Source organism: Podospora pseudoanserina, chromosome 1 (genome assembly GCF_035222485.1).
Source record: "Podospora pseudoanserina strain CBS 124.78 chromosome 1, whole genome shotgun sequence".
NCBI classification, from domain to species: Eukaryota; Fungi; Ascomycota; class Sordariomycetes; order Sordariales; family Podosporaceae; genus Podospora; species Podospora pseudoanserina.
This window is the reverse complement of record NC_085920.1, coordinates 5459326-5473383: the sequence shown is the minus strand read 5'-3', so window position 1 is coordinate 5473383 and position 14058 is coordinate 5459326. Positions and strand designations below refer to the sequence as shown.

At 52.5% G+C, this 14058-nt stretch overlaps 8 protein-coding genes and 1 non-coding gene across 9 annotated transcripts; 4 read left to right on the top strand and 5 right to left on the bottom strand.

Annotated features, from left to right (window-relative positions):
• Positions 1-25: 25 nt before the first annotated feature.
• QC764_115550 (uncharacterized protein) lies at positions 26-2074 on the bottom strand (the record flags this gene model as incomplete). Its single annotated transcript, XM_062942807.1, has 2 exons — positions 648-2074; positions 26-594 (listed from the first exon to the last, which is right to left on the bottom strand). The coding sequence occupies exons 1-2, from the start codon at positions 1405-1407 to the stop codon at positions 26-28; spliced, it is 1329 nt and encodes a 442-aa protein (XP_062805818.1). The 5' UTR covers positions 1408-2074.
• An 851-nt stretch (positions 2075-2925) lies between these two features.
• On the top strand, positions 2926-3618 carry QC764_115545 (uncharacterized protein; the record flags this gene model as incomplete). The annotated part of the gene is made up of 3 exons (XM_062942806.1): positions 2926-2959; positions 3157-3314; positions 3436-3618. The coding sequence occupies 3 exons, from the start codon at positions 2926-2928 to the stop codon at positions 3616-3618; spliced, it is 375 nt and encodes a 124-aa protein (XP_062805817.1).
• A 352-nt stretch (positions 3619-3970) lies between these two features.
• Positions 3971-5037, top strand: QC764_115540 (uncharacterized protein; the record flags this gene model as incomplete). The annotated part of the gene is made up of 2 exons (XM_062942805.1): positions 3971-4297; positions 4359-5037. 2 exons carry the CDS (start codon positions 3971-3973, stop codon positions 4854-4856), a joined length of 825 nt encoding a protein of 274 aa, XP_062805816.1. The 3' UTR covers positions 4857-5037.
• A 332-nt stretch (positions 5038-5369) lies between these two features.
• On the bottom strand, positions 5370-5460 carry QC764_0018200. Its single transcript has one exon. It is a non-coding gene; the product is annotated as a tRNA-Pro (tRNA).
• Positions 5461-5925: 465 nt separating this feature from the next.
• On the bottom strand, positions 5926-7302 carry QC764_115525 (uncharacterized protein; the record flags this gene model as incomplete). Its single annotated transcript, XM_062942803.1, has 2 exons — positions 5926-6888; positions 6944-7302. 2 exons carry the CDS (start codon positions 7300-7302, stop codon positions 6876-6878), a joined length of 372 nt encoding a protein of 123 aa, XP_062805814.1. The 3' UTR covers positions 5926-6875.
• Positions 6161-6406, top strand: QC764_115530 (uncharacterized protein; the record flags this gene model as incomplete). Its single annotated transcript, XM_062942804.1, has 1 exon — positions 6161-6406. One exon carries the CDS (start codon positions 6161-6163, stop codon positions 6404-6406), a length of 246 nt encoding a protein of 81 aa, XP_062805815.1.
• A 1557-nt stretch (positions 7303-8859) lies between the features above and the next one.
• On the top strand, positions 8860-9186 carry QC764_115520 (uncharacterized protein; the record flags this gene model as incomplete). The annotated part of the gene is made up of 1 exon (XM_062942802.1): positions 8860-9186. The coding sequence occupies one exon, from the start codon at positions 8860-8862 to the stop codon at positions 9184-9186; it is 327 nt and encodes a 108-aa protein (XP_062805813.1).
• Positions 9187-9362: 176 nt separating this feature from the next.
• QC764_115510 (uncharacterized protein) lies at positions 9363-11351 on the bottom strand (the record flags this gene model as incomplete). Its single annotated transcript, XM_062942801.1, has 1 exon — positions 9363-11351. The coding sequence occupies one exon, from the start codon at positions 11349-11351 to the stop codon at positions 9363-9365; it is 1989 nt and encodes a 662-aa protein (XP_062805812.1).
• A 217-nt stretch (positions 11352-11568) lies between these two features.
• On the bottom strand, positions 11569-12377 carry QC764_115500 (uncharacterized protein). The gene is made up of 3 exons (XM_062942800.1): positions 12137-12377; positions 11901-12070; positions 11569-11842 (listed from the first exon to the last, which is right to left on the bottom strand). Exons 1-3 carry the CDS (start codon positions 12329-12331, stop codon positions 11731-11733), a joined length of 477 nt encoding a protein of 158 aa, XP_062805811.1. The 5' UTR covers positions 12332-12377; the 3' UTR covers positions 11569-11730.
• Between the last annotated feature and the right edge of the window lie 1681 nt (positions 12378-14058).

Here is a 14058-nt window from a genome sequence, read left to right as displayed (position 1 = left end):
CCTGCAGTACTCGAAGCCTTCACTTCTAACCGTACCACCTCACACTTGTGTTGGTTGTATCCGTAGTCATGGTCGTCCTTGCCTTGGCCGGAGGAGGGGGCTGCAGCTTGGGCACAGCCATCGTTCCGGGAATCGTAGACCCAACTTGTCGTCTCTCATTCTCGCGTCTTTCAGCTTCGGAATACATGGGACTAGGGGGGAACGCGGGGCCCTGAGACTGTCGGGGTGTCACGATACCGCCCAGCCAGGTCGACACGGGCTTCTTTGGGGTCCTTGGGGTGAGATGCCCAGCCAGGGCAACATAGGCCTTTTCGTCGATCATGTTGGGGTGGAGCTCCCTCTTGTCGGGTGGGTACCCTCCGTAATATTCCATGTCATTCCCGTTCTCGGCTTGATATGCCGCCTTCATGAGATCATCCATGATGGCCGTGTTGGTTTTCTCATTGATTTTAGGGGGTACTAGAGCAGCATCCGAGTCGTAGCCGTCTTTATCTTTCTTCCATGGCAGGACAATGACGGGCATGAAGGGTTGTCCGCGATCACGCCTCCATTTGCGCCAGAAGAAAGCCGCGCCGATCAAGCATCCAATGATGGCTGAGTGCTGAGGTTAGATGCTAGTTACCGAAGTGAAATGTCAGAGAACCTACCAAGCGTGCCAATAATGATGCCTGCTGCCGCACCTGCGTTCATCCTGCTTGGCGATGCCCCGAGCTGTTCCTGGTCAACTGTAGCACCGCCAGTTGTCCCGGGTGTTGGGGAGACTTCGGGTAGTGCCAAAGGTGGCAAAGAGGTTGGCTCCGCGGTTACCGATGTCAAAACGTCGTCAATGGTCGGTGTGCTGGATGCCGAAGCAGACTCGGTAACGGTGCTAGAAGACTGAGTACTCGTGCTGGAAGAGGTGATGGTCGCAGATGCCGTAAGCGAGCTGGATGAGCTGCTTCCGGTAGGAGCAGGACCATCAATGGAGGATGTCGATGTGGACGAAGAGCCGTCGACGGGAGATGGGGGGACAGCATTTTCCTCCTCTTCGTCCTCATCCGGCGAATCGTCGTCGCCAGAGTCGATGCCATCAGACTCTGAAGTCAGACCATCATCGACGCCGCCCTCATCGGCACCCAATGTCCCACCAGGGACGGGAGCGGGGGTACCGGGAACGGGCAGTAGACTAACCCCAGCGCCAGCCCCTACCGTGGGAACGGGAAGGAGAGGTCTTGGTGTGGGCACCGTCGGTACATCATCCTCGCCATCAGATGAATCGTCTCCAGAGTCGTCCCCAGAAGTTTCGCCATCCGAGTCCGAGGTGTCTTCCTCCTCCTCGATTTGTCGTCGAGTCCAACGCCTCTCGCGGCTCCTCATTTCCAGCCACGCATGGTTCCTCCTGCGATCACTTGGTCCTGTAACCCTCATCTTGCCGTTTGGTTGCTGTCGTTGTGAAATATACCAGCGCTGTCGTCTACGATCCAGCGTCGTCGGTTCCTGTCCGATGAGGAGGATCGTTGAAATATGAATACACTTAATGAAGGAAAGTCAAAAGAAGGAAATCCAAAGAGGGACAATCACTAGCTAGCCACAATTGCAGACCAGCTGCCCTTTCAAAAAGTGAGAAGAGGAAAGTGAAAGAGACGGAAAGGAAGCAAAAAAGGGAAATTCTCACGAAACGAGTGACGCCCAGCAAAGGTAATAAGGCGTCCTCCATCACCTTGGAGAGCACTCAAAACACCAAACACTCACCCCTGGGCAGTCCACCCACCACTGATAATCGGGTATCTCGGCGCGGCTGATACAGTTCGAGTTCAAGGGGCCACGAAGAAGGAACCGAATCCGGAAGTTCTCAACGCACAGGCTCTCATGTTCACCAATCCTCTGCCTCAGCCAGAGACGCAAGTTGCAGCGATGACCCCTCTCGAAGGTGTATCAGACGGGGGTGCATGGTGAGACGGCAGCATTGCCAAGCCAGCCGCAGTTGTGAGAGAACTGGAGCGTCCTTGTGCGAGGTTGGCTGCCATTGCGTGCCAAAAGCAGCAGGTCGATCAGACAGTGATCGGCTTGTGCAGCCGGATGGAGGTGGAGAAAGGGGAAGAAGTCAAAACGTCGGCTTGTGGGACCCCTGTGAACAAGCCACCTCCGATTGGCCCAGCTCCAGCCCAGGGCCCTGCGCTAGTGTGGCGTAACACTGCCAGATCCCAATCGGCAGGATGACAATGTTCGTTGATGAAGCACACGCGACCCATTGCCGTTCTTGCCGTTTCCCTCGTCGACGACTTCCTATCATTCCTGTCCTATTACGACGTCTACGACCACACAGACACCCGAACTTTCTGTCCCGTTTTATTTTCCATCGGCTGCGCCTTATCGGATGAAGCTATTCTCACTCTCCCAGAGCAGACACCTTACGCTAGGTACCTAGCTGTTTTGCAGCTTTGGCCCCGCGGTTTCCTATGAACACACGGAGACCAATACCCGTTTGATCTTGTTCGACTTGCTGTTTCCAAGAATCACAATCCGCAAAACATGTCCTTGGCTGGTCTCCAAGACTTCAACCAAAAGCCAAGTCGAGACAAGAAAACAGCATCACCACTGGGCCAGCGCCTGTCGAGCCCAGACCGCTGGGGAAAGTCGAGCCGAGCCTTGGCAAAGCTTGCCTTATCTCCGACTCTTGGCCCTCAAAGCACAGGCCACAACGATATTCCCATGCTCCCTTGCGCCTCGAAGCCAGTTGGACTGGTTAATGACCCCGTACTATCCCCCAGTCCATAAATTATCATCTCATGGCGATAATATATGAGCCATCATTGGTAATGCCAATTCGCCCACTCTCGTCTCCCAAGATGCCCACATCAACCAGTGTGATCCCAAACCGATGGGGCTGTGTACTCGAAACATTATTGGCATTATTAGCTAATCTGGACAGTTATCAGGCCATGTATGGCGTTTCCGGGGGCATTGCCACTAATACAGGGTAACTGCTTCATTCTGACCTCTTTTCCTTGAGCAACAGACGCCGATGGGTCTTTTTTTTTTTGGCTTCGCGTTCCCGTACGTCGGGTGTGCAGCACGTTTAAAGGGAGACAGCGCTTATGCTGAATTTAACTCGGATGGATCAGATGACCACTGAAGCTCTCCCACCACCACTCTCACTTGACTGACCGCTCCCAGATAGGGATCTCTTCCGCACCAGAGTCTCAGAAAGCCAAGGAGTGCCCAGGAGCGCCAATGTAAAACGCCGAGGAAAGGTGTGGGTGGATCGCCCTTGGTATCAGATCTGTGGAGTTGACCCCAGCTCGACCCCTGGTCGGCAACATCATCCAAGGCAAGTCGAGCCTAAACATGCTGCCTGCAGGTCAGCTTTTGGCAGCACCAGCGAATTACACCGTGGCAGCCTCATCTCAAGACCTCTGTCATGTGGAGTGGTGACAAAGCTTATTCGTTTTCCAGTGCCTCCATGTTACGCCAAACGTCCATTGCTCATATAGAGCGAGTCTTGGCCCTTTTCCCAGCATGCATCTTTCCGCATTCGCGGGCCTCCGGGCAGTGCGGCCGCCCCTTTCTTCGGTTGAACTTGCACGACTGACCCTTACAACCCAGTTGACAGCAGGCCAAACCATCACTCCTCAGTGAAGTCATCTGGTCAATCCCTTGGCGATGTTTCGATCAGCTTAGCTCTTAATGAGATTTTCCCGATAGGAACTTGTTCGGTCATGAGGGAGGATCAATATAAGTACGCCTGTATGGCCACCATGATACCGGGCTTTCACCTGGACATTCCTTTCATCATCAGCCTCACCAGCAGTTGTTCCATTCCCCAACCCGACCTTCTTTCTTCCCTCTTTTCCTCACAACTTCATTTCTTGGTTGGCTGGTCCATTCATTCATTAAAACTTACGAGCTTCGCAACTACGATCACATTCCTTGACGTCTTCTTTCTTTTCCATAAACAACAAGACAACACACACCCAACAAAGCCTCCAAGATGAAGCTGTCCTGCGCTCTCTTCTCCGCCATCCTGGCCCTCTCTGCCTCTGCCCTCCCGGCCCCTCACAACGGTGAAAACCACGGTGGTGTTTCCGCGGCTGACCGTCGTGGAAGAAATGCTTCCCGTGTCTCTTCCTCCGCCATCGTCTCTGCCACCGCCGCTCCAACAGCCACAGCTGTCCCTGCTACCCCACCTCCCGCCGCCGGCGGTGGCGAAGGCGGTGAGGAAGGCGAAGAGAACGAGGTTGAGCAAGAGGCCCAGTTCGGCGAGGCGGTCGAACTAGGCGGTGGCAACATCAAAACCGATACTCTCTTCCCTGCTGGCGTAAGCATCCCCCTTCCCCCCGAATGACGACCCTAGCAGAACCAAAACTGACAACTCCCAGACCAACGGCGTCTTCGAGGTCGAATTCCAAAATCAAGAAGGCAGATCCATGATCGTAACCGAGAACAAGTCCCCTGCCGCGCCTCCCCCCGGCTTCAAGGCCCTCGAGCCAGTCTCGTACAAGGTCGCCATCGCTGGTGGCGGCACTGATGGGCTGACGCTGCAGAAGATTGATTACATTCTTACTGCTGACAACACGCTTGATATCAGCGCTGGTCAGATTGGTCGCTTCTGCCCCGAGGCCAATGGATTCGTCATTGGTGCTGGTGTCGGCGAATTGGAGTTTGAGCTCGAGGAGAATGAGCTTACTCTTACTGTTGATAGCTTGGTTGGCGAGTGGGGCATCTTTGTTCCTGATAACGCTGCTGCTGGCGGTGCTGGTGCAGGCGTTGGAGCTGAGGCTGGTGCTGGAACTGGAGCCGCCGGTGGCGCCTGCGGTGCCGGGACTACTTGCCGGGCTTTGCTTGACGCCCTTCAGCGTCTTAGTGGCCGTGCCTAAGGGGTTTGAAGGGTAGGTGGCTCTGTGGACTGCCAGTGTTCAAGAATTTGGGGAGGGAATGGGGAGGTTGATAGGAAGAAGCTTTTTGGTGAATTTCAATCGGTATGGGAGTTGGGGGTGAGGTTGCGAGTGGTAGTTTGGGTTTTGTGAATATTCCTCAATGGATACGACTTGGCTGATGACATTTCAACGTTCAATTTTGCTATGTGATAGTTGTCAATCTCTTGGTGCACCGTTGTAGAATGAAGGTGAACAGAGGCCTGACTTTTCGCGTTGTTATCTTGAACCATCTTGACTTACTTCTCGGGGAACCACCGTTGCATTGACATGCTAGGTACATTTTCTTCAAATGTCAGAATTTCATCAAACGATACTATTATCTTCATCATGCTTCCTCCTTATCCCTCAAAGTACTCCCCTAACACGGCATTCCAATAGATGGTTACACAGGTTGCAAATTTTTTCTAGCGACATAAGACGAGTTTCTGGAGATCAGCGTCATCGAATTAGAAAGGGCCGCTGGTCTAGTGGTATGATTCTCGCTTAGGGTACACCCTAAAGCATTTCTTGCGAGAGGTCCCGGGTTCAATCCCCGGGTGGCCCCAATTCACTTTCACTTTTGCATATTTTTTATTCTGTGTAGTAGACTGTCTACTACAGCCGTGTTTTTGCCATTGTTCATGTCAAACCATTTCTGTTACCTGCTGCCATCCCACACTCAATGGGTCAGGTGGACTGAAGCCTCATGACATGCCGAACGGCGACACCGAGAAACAGGCAGTGGCGAATCGAGTCACCTCTACCCCTAACCCCGAATTGCTTGGCCCGGACCCTGAAAGTGCCTTCCTTGGAGCAGCATGACGTCATAAACGTGGCAGGTGCTCGCCTTTGTCACACCACACCGGGAGCAACCACACAGACACAACTCGGCTCTTTTGGGCAGAGTGGCAGGCGCACACACCGAGCGGGCGCACAAAAAAGGAAGGATTTTTCTGGTCTTTCTGGTTCTATATTTATCAGCCGTCACCTGTTTATTCAGACCTCCTTTTGACCACCTTTCCTCGACAACACCACGCTTTCACAGCAACACCTACACGATCTCACACAGACTATTTACATACCTCGGTGGACTGGAAGAAAACATCGTCATCGTTCTACCTGCGACTTCCTCGAATATCATCCTTTCCCCAACAGCCCAGCGAGCCCCAAACCCGCCTACCTTACTGGGGCCACCACCATAGCAACCCCTATCTCAACAAAGAACCCCCTCCCTCCCTCTTTCCGCGGGATCGAAACAGAACAAAATGGGCAAATCCTACGACTCCAAGACCAAGGTGGCGGGTCAAAAGCCGCAGAACTGGGATGACGAGATCACACACAAGTACTGCGGCGCGGTGGACGTCGGGCGGACGGGCAAGTCGAACAAGGCGCAGCGGTGCCAGCAGTGCATGATCATCAAGGCCAGCATGGCCAAGGAGGAGAGCAGGGAGACGGCCTCGAGGAGGAATGAGAAGATGGGGTGGCAGGCGGGGAGTTTGGATTGGCAGTGATGTCTTTTTAATTTTTCTGACTCACTGTGGTAGATTCGATTGGGGGCCAGTGGCATACAGCGGAGGATATTGATGGGTGGATAGAGCGAGATACCCTTTTTTTTTGACAAGTCTTTAACGGGATGGTTGACGCTTGCTTTTTCTTTTGGGAGTTATTGGCGTTGGGGAAGGGGATGTTTTTTTCCATGGTTACATCGTTGGTGAAGGGCACTGGGTTATACACATGGACAAAGAGGGGGAGGTTATGGTCATTGATAGACAACAGGCATCAAATGGAATAGAAGCGCTTGCCTTTTCTTTTGGTGATTTTGATGGTCGACAGGATTGTAAATGCATTGTTTTTTAACGTGCTTGGAACAAATACCAGCGGCAAGCACAGAATCTACTCTCTGTTCAGGCTCATATGCGTTTATATAAAACCCATAACAGTAAGCACAGTCCTCCTCTTTTTTATGTTCTACATTTACTCTTACAGCCAAGTCCTAAATTCCTGTCAGCATGCCCCATTCCATCATCACCGAGAGCAAAAAAACTCACCACTCAAGATCAACCTGCCCGGGCGGGCTCCCGTCTGTCAGCGCGTCCCACGCGGCATGGCTAAAGTCGACGTGGCCGGCGTCGCAGCTGGCGCAGGTGTCCTGGACGGTGACGGTGATGGTGTTACCCTCGCCGCCGACGTGGTGACGCGACCCCTTGTTGGTGACCTGGATCTGGCGGCCGCACTCGGAGGCCTGGTACCGGTGGTGCATCCAGTCGTTTCCGAGGGCGACGACGAAGGCGGAGTCGTCGTGGGAGGTGCCGCAGGAGCCGACGCGGCCGTCTTGGGTGTAGACTGTGCCGATTCCGGAGTGGAGGGTTTGATGTGGGGAGCTGGGGGAGACAATTATGTCAAACATGGATGGGGAGGGGGGGGTGGCGGGAACACGGGGGAACCCACTGGATTGCTAGATTAGCGAGGGAGTAATCCTCCCAGGTGGGATCGTCGTCGTCATCGTCGTCACTTTCCCAGTCGCTTTCGTCGTTCTCGTCCCATTCACACCCCTCGTCGTAGTCGGGGTATTCTTCGCAGTCGTAGTCTTCAACATCATACTCGCAGCTGTAATCGTAGCTGTCGTCGTCGTCGTCCTCCTCCTCCTCCTCCTCCTCCTCCCAACTGTTTACTTCCCACCACTCGTCCCCTTCATCATCGTCATCGTCTTCGTCTTCGTTGTAGGAGAACCAACCTGCGTGGGGTTCCCAGCTGTCGGTGTCGTCCCAGGTGCTGTCTAGGGAGGAGCGATGGAGGGCTACGTCTCGTTGGGCAATGGGGGCTGGGAGGGTGAGGGTGGGAAGGGCGACGGTGGAGAGAGTGAGCAGAGCTGCTCGAAGGGCAAATGATAGGGGGGCCATTTTGGGGACGACCGGATTGAATGAGTGAGAGGTAATTAGTCGAATGAAGAAAATTAAAAACAAGGGATTTTAATGGTGGTCATCGGGGTCGAGACGGGTGGTAAAGAGAGTGACCTGAATCGGTGATGTTTTGTAAAGAGTGTGTAGGCTGACAAGCTAGGCAGCGACAGGAGGGCCCCAAGACGAGAGAGCCCAAGGGGGGGTTGGAAGGGAGACGGGATCGGAGTGGGAAGCGGTCTGGGGGACCGACAGGAGAAGGGAGGTCTGTTTTAGTATCATTGTTGTCGAGTCTGGAGATGTAATTGAAGAAACATCTCTGGGGAATTGGGTTGGGAGAGACAGGGGTTGGCTTTGGTGTTGAGATGGAGGATTCTAAACATCGAAAAGCTAAGCTGGGCTGGTATTCATCAACCACTTCTGCTTGGTCTAAAGCATGATATTTTAGTGAAGATAAAAGCCTATTTACATCTTATATAAGTGAGGCTATCTGGTTGCGGACCTCGGTAGTGAGATCTCGGATGACTGGTACATGGCTTGCAGCGATGCAAGACTGGGCTCGCTTTGATATCCGGAACTGTGGTCACGGTGGGGAGTACCAAAGGGTCTTTGTACTCTAGAGTGAACTGTAAAGAAGTGCGACGGGGACCCTCGAGATCTGGTCCTCACCCCCTGTGCTGATCTCACCTTGGTCTGAATAGGTACTACTCGAGGAAGCTGGTGGTGAATCTCACCCTGGTATATGCAAATACACCGGCTATCAAGAGGCTCGCTCGAGGGTCAACCGCGTTCAACCCTTTTGCGTTCATCACTTCTGCTCATATTGACACCCCAATGGCCCAACAATGAAGTCACTCCCCATCCTTGGTGGGATGAACACAAAATGACGTGAATGACCTCAGTCTAACGTCGCTCGTGGCAAGCTTACCCTCAACCGCATCAAACACCCACAAACATCTCGCAACAATCACAATTCACTCAAACCAGGCAAGAACATCACAGCCAGTTTAAGAAACCCCAAAACCCAAAGTTTAACCAAAGTCCCACCACAAAAAAAAAACGCCACCATGTCCAACCTCCTCAACACCGACCAGACCCAAAAGACCGCCGACCAGACCGCCGGCGGTATCACAGGTGGCATCTCCGGCGCCGGTAAGACAGTCACTTCTACGCTTGGCAATACCCTCGGCGGAATCGCCAACACAGCAGGTGGCGTCGTCGGCTCGGCAGGTCGCGGATTAGGCGACACTGTCAACTCTGTCACAGGAGAGACTGGCCGGCCCATTGGCGATGGGCTCAAGAACATCACGGGCGGTATTGAGAAGGGCGTGCAGGATGTTTCACAGGGCGTGAAGGATACGGGGGAGTGGAAGACGTCTGAGGGATCTTCGTAAGGGTTTGTCTGTAATAAAGGTCATGAGCCTGTTAACTCCTCGCTTCTATCGCCAACAATAAAGCAATGCTCTTCAACTTTGTATGCTCTCTCTTGTCCAAATGTGTGTCTCGAAACTGTAAGTATCCAAAAAATGAAAGCGAAAACGCCGTGGATGCTCCATCACATGCCAAAATATCACCACCCAAACTTCTCCACTGCTATCCGGACATTCTTCCCTTGTCTGACAGCCCCGGCCGCAACGTTTCTCACAACTCTGTTCAAGCCATCGGGACCAGACACGAGCACGCTCGAATCGCCTTCAGCCTCCTGGATCCATTGACCCACAATCCCATGCACTTCCGGTCTGCCTGCGTCCATGGTTGGGGGAGGCACGACCAAATCCAAACCCAGCGCGACGAGGTCGTCGAGCTGCTCCTTCGGAATCCATTTCTGGTGCCAGTGCGAGTGCGTAACCCAAAGCATATGGACTTTTCTCCCTCTTGCCTTCTTCTGTTTACTCGAGGGCGGCACTTGCTTATCTTCATCTTCCTCGGAGTCTGTCTGAGATGCTGCTTCGTGAAGGAGCGCCCACACAAGCGGGAACGTCACTGCGATCCCGCTACCTCCTGCCACCAGTATCACATGGTTGGACGCTCTCAGCATACTCAACGCATGCGGCGAGCCGTAGGGCCCATCCAGCTGCACCTCTACCCTTTTGTGCGTCTTGGCGTGCTCGAGCAACTGCCTCGTGAACCCGCCGGGAAAGTTCCCGAACTGGGCTCTGATCAAGAGACTGAACCAGGCATGTCTCCCCCCTTCTTCTCGTTCCACTCCCTTGCCAGGCGCAGCTGAGGCGATTGTGAAAGGATGCGCCTGCAACGCATGACTCCGACCCAAAGCTGGCACCGTCAAGAAGACATGATCCGTCGGCTCCCAACCTGCCAAAACACCATTTGCCCCAGGGTGAACATCCCAATCACCTGACACCAAGTATGTCTCCCCATCTAGCACCGTCAGATCCATTTCCATGGCGACCCGCTTGATGCTCATCCTCCACACAAGCCTATCGAGGAGGAAAATAGCCAAAGCGATGATTACGTAGGGTCGACTGGTGTAAAAGTGTCCCCAGAGAAACCCGAGTGCTGCGACCTGGAGAATGACATGGGAAGCGAGGAAGAGCTCATACCATCTCTGTCTGAAGCTTCCCAAGCTGGTGAAGAATAACAGTTCGTAGCTGACAAAAGTGCCGATGCCGAACAAGATGAGCGGGTGGGTAAAGTACGCCTTTGGTGACTGCGAGGCCAGAAGCCAGTCTTCCGCGATAACGAACTGGTATAGAAGCATGCTGATGAAGTGGACAACGGCAACGAAGCACATCCATTCTCCCACTCTGCGGTGGAAGATGTTGAGAGCTTCATAGCTGTAGCCTGTCAACCGACGTAAAGGTTGGTTCTTGGCTGACAGGAGATAGAGCAAGGGGAGGTTGACGATGAAGAGGAAGCCAGCTTTGTCGGCGAAAATGAAGAAGAAGGACCATTTCATTGGGAGGCGGTAGAACTGAATGAAGATGTTAAGGGCAAGCCAGGAGAGAATGAAGAGGGTGGTGCCGATGGAAGGGAGGACACGGTTGATGATGGGAATTGGTGGGGGTTGGTAGAGAAGCCATGATCTGAGTCTGTTGGTGACACGGTTGGGTTGGAAGTGCTTTGCTGGCTGTGAACTGGCTAATAGGGGAAGGCGTTCGAGGTCAACGTCTACTTCGTCTTCGGGGCTTTTAATGTGGGTTGTCTGAGGAAAAATGGTGGTCGAGGATGATGACGAAGGCGTGGAAGTCCCTGATCCATCAATCTGGCTGTTTTCGGTTGCTGTTCTTCCTGATGAAACTTGCTGAATAGCCGTCCATTTTTGCTTGTCTCGCTTCTGCTCCCGCCAGTGCAACACTGCAAGCACCGCGATTATACAAACAATAAAGACATTATAACTCGCAGCTACCGCTCTCCCCTCATAGATGGCGATGATAAGCTGTCGAATGTACTCTAGTTGCTCTGGTGTCAGGCCTGCCAAAGGGTCACCGGTGCCCGTTCCTTCATCGAGGGCGTCTAGCGCGTCCTGGCAATCGATGGCGCGGATGAAACCGGGCAACAACCGCTGCGCTGGGAGTGCGCAGAGCTGTGCGCGGCTCATCGTTCCCTTCAACAGGAGGGGAGAGATGGATCGATGATAAGAATAAGGATCCGGATGTAGTGGAACGGTAATAATGAATGATGGTTGATGAGCGAAATGAGGGGTGTTGCCAGCTCGCTCAGCAATGATCTTATCAGATGATCAGATAAAACTCGAGCGCCGAGGGTGCGGAGAGAAAATGATGACTGAGCGACAGGGGTCTGTGTCTTGGCAGGCTTGGGTGGGAAAGGTGTCTTGGATCTTTCATGATGCACAGCACACAATTTGAACTACGTATTTGCTTTGATATTGACTTTGGTGGGAACCAGTAGAAACGAACGAAGTCCTCACCAGCAACCAGCAAAGCATCTACCTACTGCCCACAAACAGTTCCTACAACCTACACAGCAACATAAATGGCTCTGCAGTCGTATCCCTGACTATCCCTGTACAACACACCCTGGTTATCCTTGCGGATGGTGAAAGGGCGCGGGCGTCCATTGTTCCCACTCCTAGAAACAAGGGATTAGTAACTGTTTGGCAGTCTTTTCTGGGAAAGAAACTACGTACCCAACCACGGCAAAGTAGGGGAACTCCTGGGCGTTGGCCACAATATTCCAGGTGAAAGTGACGCCGGTCGGGAACCTGCAAGAGCCAGTGGAAGTCTCCCACTTGGTGGGGCCATAGCAGAGGTTGTTGTTGGAGGGGATGCGGCCACAGTTGGAGATATCGGGGCAATGCTGGGTAAAGGGCTTGGTCAGCTTTTCTGTGATGCCGCAATTGTTCAGGGGCGGGAGTAGACTCACAACAACAGGGTGGTATGTATTCGGGTTGGAGGGAGGGCCGCAGTTCAAAAGGTAGACTCCCTCTGCAGCCTGGCGCTTGTCCACCTCGGAAGCATTGGCGGCCGGGATCTCAACATCAAAAGATGGGACCGGCACAGGGTTCGCCAGGGCAGTGCCCAGGAGCGTGGCGAGAGTGATGAGGGAGAGAGCAACCATTTTGATGGGGGGTGCTGTTATGGAGGGAGAAATGGATAAAATGTTTGGCGTCGAGATGCGGATGATGCTTCTAATTTTCCCGACATGCTGACCAGAGGCAGGTACTTATAGATATCGAAGACTTCGACGGCGACCATCTCGATACCCACAGCAGATGATGCTACCAAGGGTTGAATACCTTAGCCTCGAGTGGAGTATCAGTCTTGGAGGTCTTGGAATGTTACAACCAAATCTTACTTCACTTACTTCACCGCAGTTGTGTAGTGGAGTTTCAGTCCTGGAGTATTACTCAACATTCCTCGTCAGCTTACAGAGACATCCACCCACAAGAATCACCCTCCTTGTTGAACAAACGAGGCCACCAGAACAGTCTCGACTTTGGTTCTCGCTCTCTCTTAATGAACGAGCATTCCTATAATGTATCGGATGGAAAGCCAGGAGTCTTTATTGAATTGAACGCGTCTTCTGTATCCACCGTGCCCCGATTGCTCCTATAATGGTAGAGCAATGATTGGTTCTCGTTTCTCTACACAGCACTCATACCAGGGCCTCATCTTCACTCTCCCCTTATTGAACGGCCAAGAGCGGGCCCCATTTTGATCAGGACTATCCACCCCCTATGCTCAGTAAGGACCTGCATGATGAGGCTCAATAGACCACTGTTATAGCCGGCTTACTACCCTGACTAATATGCACGTCGGTTAAGTAAGCACGATGGAAAGCGTTTGATGTGTGTTGCCTGTTTGGCTTGGCTTAGTTAAACATGCCCGTGTATGATTTGCGGTGGTTTGCCCGGTGCCGGGACCATTGGGCAGCAGTCATCACTTGAATTTTAACCGACATTGGCCCAGCTTCCTCACCGGTTTCCTCGTTTCTGGTTCATTGTTTACTGTGACTTCGTCTATCAGTATCATTATGATATGAATCTGAAAGATTGCAGCGTTTATCCAGCCCGGTGGTACTTGAAGATTCAGGGGTTCAGGGGCTATGTCAAGACATCATTCCCTTCGTGGAGGAAAGAATAGCTAGCTATACGCACCAGAAACCTAGTGTATATATTACTTAATGAAACCCCAACTGGTCTCCTACCGCTCGTTATACCGTTGACCGCAATTTTAGTTGATTCTTACACACTCGAAATCCATCATAAGACGGTTGCATCGACTCAAGGTGGCATCAAGACAGGATATATCTTGTAGACATTGGCTATCTGATTTCCAAAAGCAAATTCCCATATCTAAAACATGATGCTAGTTTGAAGGCTGGGTTTCAATTCTTGAGTGCACACGATGAGTTGCACCTAGGCAAGGGGACCCAGCAAGTGAGTGTTAAGATTGGAGTGATGATTTCTAACTTTCGGAAACAATGCATGGTTTGAAAAAAGAGTTGATATCCAGGACGCTTACATGACAGCTGCTTCAGTGACAACAACATTGTCGGTTCTTTGTTCATTGTTCGCAGAAGAACAGCTCCTGAGCGCACAGAACAACACCAATGTTCAGATATCAGCACTCGTTTTGTAACGCAACTCCCATCCCCAATGGAGGTTTTAAGCAGAGTGGAAGGCGCCTTTGGTCAGACGAAGAATTTGCCCACCGCCATTTTGATAGATATCGAGTGTGAAAGCTGAGCAAACTGACTACATCTTCGAGTTCCGCCTCGACCCAGTACCTCAAACTCTTTTCTGCACTCTTCGACCACTACTAACAACTCGCCCTTCCGCCATC

What these genes read in the sequence shown, in the direction of transcription:
- QC764_115500 (XM_062942800.1), bottom strand. Translation starts at nt 12,331, where the DNA reads ATGGTTGCTCTCTCCCTCATCACTCTCGCCACGCTCCTGGGCACTGCC. An exon ending in ATACATACCACCCTGTTGTT is followed by an intron (nt 12,071 to 12,136) that starts GTGAGTCTACTC and finishes CCCTTTACCCAG; the next exon opens with CATTGCCCCGATATCTCCAA. An exon ending in CCCTACTTTGCCGTGGTTGG is followed by an intron (nt 11,843 to 11,900) that starts GTACGTAGTTTC and finishes CCTTGTTTCTAG; the next exon opens with GAGTGGGAACAATGGACGCC.